Source organism: Salminus brasiliensis, chromosome 13 (genome assembly GCF_030463535.1).
Source record: "Salminus brasiliensis chromosome 13, fSalBra1.hap2, whole genome shotgun sequence".
Classification (NCBI taxonomy): Eukaryota; Metazoa; Chordata; class Actinopteri; order Characiformes; family Bryconidae; genus Salminus; species Salminus brasiliensis.
This window is the reverse complement of record NC_132890.1, coordinates 32560982-32567697: the sequence shown is the minus strand read 5'-3', so window position 1 is coordinate 32567697 and position 6716 is coordinate 32560982. Positions and strand designations below refer to the sequence as shown.

Genomic DNA, 6716 nt, shown 5'->3' with positions numbered 1-6716 from the left:
AGACTCTACATTGACTTTATTGCTCATATTTGACTTAGAAATAATAGAAGTAATAGAAGCTTTAAAACATGTTTGAAAAACATGTTATGTTACATACATTCAAACATTTAACTAGCATTATTCATTGAGTATCCATTTTATTAGATTATGTTACTTTGGACATTTTATCACTTAGACCTACCATATAGGTGCACTTGGTAAGAATATTATTATGGAATTGTCAGCCACCTTATATCCTTCTGATCAATGGTAAAATAATGATTCGATAACTTCTGACTGCATATTGTTTGGAGGTAGACCTTTTTCAGCATAGCAACACCAAAAAATGGTTTCATGTTAGTCAGCATTGTGCTCTAAAAGAGTTAACAAACCTTCCTGCACTGAGAAAAGTTTGTTAACTGAAAACATTCAACCCACAGTTCTCTTGTGGTCAGACACCTATGCCACATAAAGTCTCTACATTGTTTTGAACTTAATGAACATAGGGCAGTGTTAGTCATTACTTCACTTAGCAGGCACCTTTCCCATCATTTGCTTTTTGGTGTTTTTCTCTGGTTTCAGGATGATTATGTAACATTTTGGTAAAAATATACAGAAAAGTATAGCAAAACTTGAGGCCAAAATGGCAAATATCTCTACGGCTACAGTGAACTTTCCAGGAGAACTGACATAAGCTGGGATGAAGGTGATCCAGACTGCACAGAATATGAGCATGCTAAATGTGATGAATTTGGCTTCATTGAAGTTATCAGGAAGCTTCCGAGCCAGAAAAGCTAAAACAAAACAAAACAGAGCCAAGAGTCCTATATAACCCAGAACAGCCCAGAAACCTATATTTGATCCTAAATGACACTCCAGAATGATCTTTTCCTTGTAGTGCTTTAGATTTTTGAAGGGGAATGGAGGGGATGTAGCTAACCAAAGCACACAGATGAGGACCTGTATAAGAGTGAAACCAAGAACACTGAGTCTCTGCTGTGGAGGCCCAAACCATTTCATAGTATTACTGCCTGGAAGTGTCGCCCTGAAGGCCATTAACACCACCATTGTTTTCCCCAGAACACAGGAGATGCAGAGAACAAAGATAATCCCAAACGCTGTGTGACGCAGCACACAGGACCAATCAGAGGGCTGACCGATGAAAGTAAGAGAACAGAGGAAACACAGAGTCAGTGAGAAGAGCAGCAGAAAGCTCAACTCTGAGTTGTTAGCTCTGACTATTGGAGTATTTTTGTATCTGAAGAAAATAATTGCTATGATTACTGTTGTAAAAGCCCCAGTAATAGAAACAGCTGTCAGCAAAATGCCCATAGTTTCCTCATAGGACAGGTATTCAATTTCTTTTTTTACACATTCATCCCTGTGAGGATTTGACCAGTAGTCTTGATAGCATTGTTCACATTCAATCGAGTCTGTCAGAGAATGAGAGAAAAAAAAACAATTAGACAGTACATTACATTAGATACAGTACAAGGAAAGATAACCTCTGAAAATTCAGGTGCAGAATTTAAGAAAATGTTACTACCACAAGAGTCTCCTGCATTTATCTGCTATTTTAACCATTTGAGTTCACCAGTTAACCTGTTTTCTTTTTTGTGATAAAACTAAACCAGACAGTATTTCTTGTATGTACCTGTCATATTGCTGATCTCTCCTTCAGCACATGGTATACAGTCAAAGCAGCAGATGGGCTTTCCTTTCTGCACAGCTTTCCTGGTGCCTGGAGGACAGCTCTCACTGCACACTGATCTTGGCAGCTATGGTCAAGAAATACACTATGTTCACTTGTTTAAAAGACAAAGATATGCAGTTTTCTTCCCTAATCCTCACCTGTTTGCTATTTTGACTCCACACGATAGAGGTCATATTTACTGCTAATCGACTTTTAGAAGGTAAAGTTGAGTCATAAAGTCCAACAGTGACAAATTCATATTGATGGTCTTTAGTTGTGTGCCAGTTTTTTATGTCATATTTTGCAGCAGGATCACCATTTTTATCAAAATACACATCTTCACCATCTTTAGTTTTGAAATGCACCATTTTGATGTGCTCCAGAAACTGACAATAAAGAAAAAATACTTCATATTAAGAAATGTTACATCTTCATAAAATATCCTGTATGAACACTGCATTCAGAAAGTTTCATGGTCTAGGTACTGATCCTTGCTTAATCACACCAGACAAACTCACACTGAGAGGATCTGGCTGATTCTTTGTAGGGCATGTCTGTGTACAGTCGAGAAGGTTGTGCAGAGTATGAGCAACAGCGTATACTCCTTTATACACATTACTGAAAATGGGCATCAGGGACATGTCAGTAAATGTATTTTCCACTTCAGACAGTTTCTCTTTGCCTGTGCACACTGGTGTATCTTCAGATTCATTCTGCTTTGAATATTTACACTGAAACAGAGCCTCCCAGAATTCTGTATATATGGCACTGCCTGCAGATTTCAGAGGATGTACATCCAGAATGAAGTCTTTTAGACCTGTTACAGTTGTATTGGCGATAGCCAGTCCTATGGCTCCTTGCAATATGTTGTACTTATCCAGTTTGGCCAGTATTGGGTTAATTATCCAGGCCTCGGTTCCCACCCACTGGTATCCAGTGACATTGTGTTCATAAAACACATGCACCAACATTTCTAATTCCCATGTGTCAAGAAATCCCACAATCACTCGAGAAGTGGAGCTTTTGATCTGCTGAATTATTCTCAGCAGTTTTTCTTGTGAGTAGGTTCTGTAGAATGGAAGAGAATACTCCAAGCAAATGCCTAATTGTTTTGCTGCTTCTGTAAATGCAGCCATTCCACTGTTACCATAAGCATCATCTGTCCTCAAAGCTCCCACCCATGTCCAGCCAAAGTGCTTGACCATCTCCGCCAGTGCTCTGCTCTGGTAGTAATCACTAGGAATAGTGCGCAGAAATGAGGGATATTTTGTTTTGTCACTGAGACACTCACAGGTAGCATAGTGGCTGATCTACAACAGATTCACACCTATTTTAGTCATTATGTTCACTTTGTGCACTGTCAGCATCCACAATACAGCATAACAATAGTTCATCATGAAATGACTCTGGCTTAACATTTTCAAAATTGTATTGTAATAAGAATATGACAAAAATTCTCATTGCTACAGAAATTCCGTCATTCTTACAATGGGAACACTGAAAGGTCCGATACTATTTGCAATTGCCATTGACGCTGATGAGTATGTCTCGCCGATCATGGCTTGCACCTGGGATGGCTTTGTGCATGGCTCATTCAAGTCTGAGTTTTCATTTCCATTAACAAGTGTCATTGCCACTCTGACCCCCATTGCTATGGAGCTGCAGGTGTCATAGATCTTGTAGCCCAGTGAGACACCAGGCAGTAAAGAGGAGCTGTTGTTGATCTCCTCTATTGCATAAATCAGGGACTGTGAAAACTGGAAGGCTCTGAAATCAAGACTGGTCAACATAAAGTCGCACAACAGCATTATTAAAGGGTTAAATACTTCACCACATGATTTTGCATTTATTGTGTGTAAGTGTGTAAGGCTTACTTTCCTTTGACTTACCTCATACACTTCACGGGAGGTGGCCTGACTAAGTAGGACAAATCTGTGATCTCCCATCTGCTGTGGAAGGGTAAAATTCCTCCAATCATTATATCCCCATCCTTCGACAGTTGTGGGTAGACAAGCTCTCCCTGCAGGCTACAGAAAGTCCCATTTGTTGAGGAAAAATTTATGATGGCCATTACCACATGTAAGAGAGTAAAGATATGCTCCATTCACTTGGAGTATGGTTAGTGAATGTGTTTGTCAGGTCTGTTGTTTCAGTTTGTTGACCAGGAATGTTTTGTAGTATTTATACAGTTGCAAAGTCAAATCCTCTATGGAAGAGTCCCACTATTGGGCTACATTCAAAGGAGGTGTGACTTTATCAAATGAACTGCAACAATAGAAGCTTCACCTGTACTTTCGGATGGCTTAATTATTAATTTTAGTAATTTTCTTTTTTTCTTTTATGCTGTATTTTTTTCAGCCACAGGACCTTCACATGTGCTACAGATTACATCAAATAGTTATTAAATCCTATTTTTTGAGATACCAGTTTCTTCCACATTGTGTGCAACTTAGCTCATTTGCTTTCTTGCACTCCTTACCTTTGGCTCTTTTCTCCATTTTGGCTCTCCTGAACTCTTGTGGCCTGAACCCTCGGCAGCAATAACATTGTAATTGTTTTCTGTATGAAAAATGTCAGTATCTCACATCGTTCTAGAGAAATTTTAGTTCACTCTTCTTTACATTGTTGCTTCATGCTATTGAAGTTCATGAGCATTCATTTATTGACATCTCTCTTAAGGTCCCTCCACTGCATTTCAGTTTGGATGATGTCTGGAATGTGACTGGACCATTGCAACACTTTGATTATATTTTTTTTGAGCCATTCTGTTGTAGATTTGTTGGTGTGCTTGGTATCATTGTCCTGTTGAATAGCCCAACTTCGGGCAAACTGTAGCTGCTTGATAGATGGCCTAACATTTGACTTTAGATTACTTTGGTATACAGAGATCGACTCTATGACTGCAAGGTGCCCAGGTCCTGTGACTGCAAAACAAACCCATCTTCAAACAAACAAACATCTTCGCTTTGCTCTTTCACTTTGTGAATTGTTTTTCTTGCTGTAGAAAGATTTCATATAGCTTCAAAATGGCCCTATAACCCTGCCGAGATTGATGTGTAGCAACAATTTATGTTATAAAATAAGAAACATTTTACAACACTTTCCGTTACCTTGTCACCCCCCTTTCACCTCTATCATCTCTCATCCCTGTCTTCACTTACTAGAGAAGGGGACTGGCTTCCAACCAAAAGCAGAAGCCGCTAGAACTGCAACCCAAAGTTCTCAGTTTCCTCCTCTCTCATTAGTCTCTTCTGAAGTCATCATATGCTGACGACATGGTCTAAACTAGCAAATTTGCTTTTCCAAGATCATAGGCGAGGACCTGTCCCCTTGGTGTTGTGCAAACGTACACCTGAACCCAAAACATCTGCTTTTATATAGGTGGTCACACTTGCTGATGACCAATTAATTGAGGTAATGTTATTAATTATTTAAGGGCATTACAATTTTTTTAAGGCACACATAATTCCTATGGAAGCAATGAGGGTGTACTTAATTTTTCACACATTGCTTCTGTATTTTGGCCTAGTTCTAGTCTCTTCTCCCATCTTTCACATCAATCCTGGTCTCCTTAGCCACTTCACTCTCTATGTGATCCAGGCCACTCCCTCCCTCTCTGGCCATGCTTCAGAACATACCCTGCGTCTTGTCATGTCTATGGACATGAGCATGGAATAGAGTTTGTTACCCATCAATGCCTCTGTCAGCTATATTACTCTCCTTCTGGTCACACCTTATAAGTGTCCCCAGCATAAGAAGCTTCTGGGATCAATTCAGTTTCAGGGTCTGACCTGTTATCTTCATTCAGCAGGGCCTTGTTTAACTAGCCTTTCCGTTCAGCAGGCACCTTTTACCACTTGCTTGGCCTCCCGAGGTGCCACATGGTTCCTCACTGCTTCCCATACCACCTCTACCTTCTTCTTTGTTGTTATTGTCTACACCTGTGTCTGACTTAAAACATTTACTCTAACATATATTGCATTTATTTTGTTGTTGTTTTTGAATTAGAAAATGATTCCAAACATAAGAATCATCATTGACTTTATTGCTTGTATTTGTCTTGGAAATATATATAAACATTTAAGCATAACACACTATATAGACAAAAAAGGACACCTACACATTACACCTACAGGCACTTTTCTGGCAACTCATTCTGAATCCAATGGCATTAATATGGAGTTGGACCCTCTTTGCAGCTCTAACAGCAGGTTTGGGGCTCTGCAGTTACTTACTTAGTACAGCATTTGCAACATTTATGCACTATGCTCCTCAGCACTGGTGACCCCGTTCTGTAACTTTACATGGTCTGCCACTTCGTAGCTGGGTTGCTGTGGATCCTAAATGCTTCCACTGATTGTGGAAAGTCAAGGAGGGAAGAAATCTCAGTGAATTGCTACAAAGGCGTTCTATTCCAGTTTTATGCTGAAATTCAGTCAGCTCATTAGAAGGATGCATTATTTTACACATGTTTGTAAAGCCAGACTGCAAAATGAGGTGCGTCATTTTATACAACTGTGATAATAGGACTGAATGAAACACCTGAATTCAGAATTCAGAAGATCTGTGTCCCCCATACTTTTGTTAATATGGAATGTTTGTACTTAAAATGATAAAAAAAAAAAACAAATGTTTAACTAGTACTAGTACCAAGTTTCCATTTTATTAGTTTTGCATTGAACTAGTTTATTAGTTTTGCATTGAAACATTGTACATCTAACTATCAGTTAGATGTACCATATACACAACAAATTTGCCCGTGTTAAATCAACGCTGATGGAGTTAAATTAACAGTAAGTGTTAAACTTTAACACTTTTTCTGTATAATTATGGATTTGCCAACCACCTATTAACCTTACCATCAATAAAAAAAATGAAAGATCAAACAACTGCTGACTGTATATTGTTCAGGGGTGGACCATTATCAATGCAGCAACATTAACATGGTCTCATGTCCCACTATTGTGCTCCATGAGTGTAATAAAAATCCATTTAGAAGGGTTTGCAAAACAAAAACATCCAAACAGTGGCCCTTCATTCAGAA

General features: G+C 39.0%; 1 protein-coding gene across 1 annotated transcript; it reads right to left on the bottom strand.

Annotated features, from left to right (window-relative positions):
• Positions 1-504: 504 nt before the first annotated feature.
• On the bottom strand, positions 505-3776 carry LOC140575443 (extracellular calcium-sensing receptor-like). Its single transcript, XM_072695771.1, has 6 exons — positions 3562-3776; positions 3160-3451; positions 2191-2982; positions 1831-2058; positions 1634-1757; positions 505-1412 (listed from the first exon to the last, which is right to left on the bottom strand). Exons 1-6 carry the CDS (start codon positions 3774-3776, stop codon positions 505-507), a joined length of 2559 nt encoding a protein of 852 aa, XP_072551872.1.
• Positions 3777-6716: the final 2940 nt, after the last annotated feature.

Coding starts and splice junctions, on each gene's coding strand:
- LOC140575443 (XM_072695771.1), bottom strand. CDS start 3,776: ATGGAGCATATCTTTACTCTCTTACATGTGGTAATGGCCATCATAAAT. Junction 1,758..1,830: donor GGAGTCAAAATAGCAAACAG/GTGAGGATTAGG, acceptor TCTTGACCATAG/CTGCCAAGATCAGTGTGCAG. Junction 1,413..1,633: donor AGAGATCAGCAATATGACAG/GTACATACAAGA, acceptor ATTCTCTGACAG/ACTCGATTGAATGTGAACAA.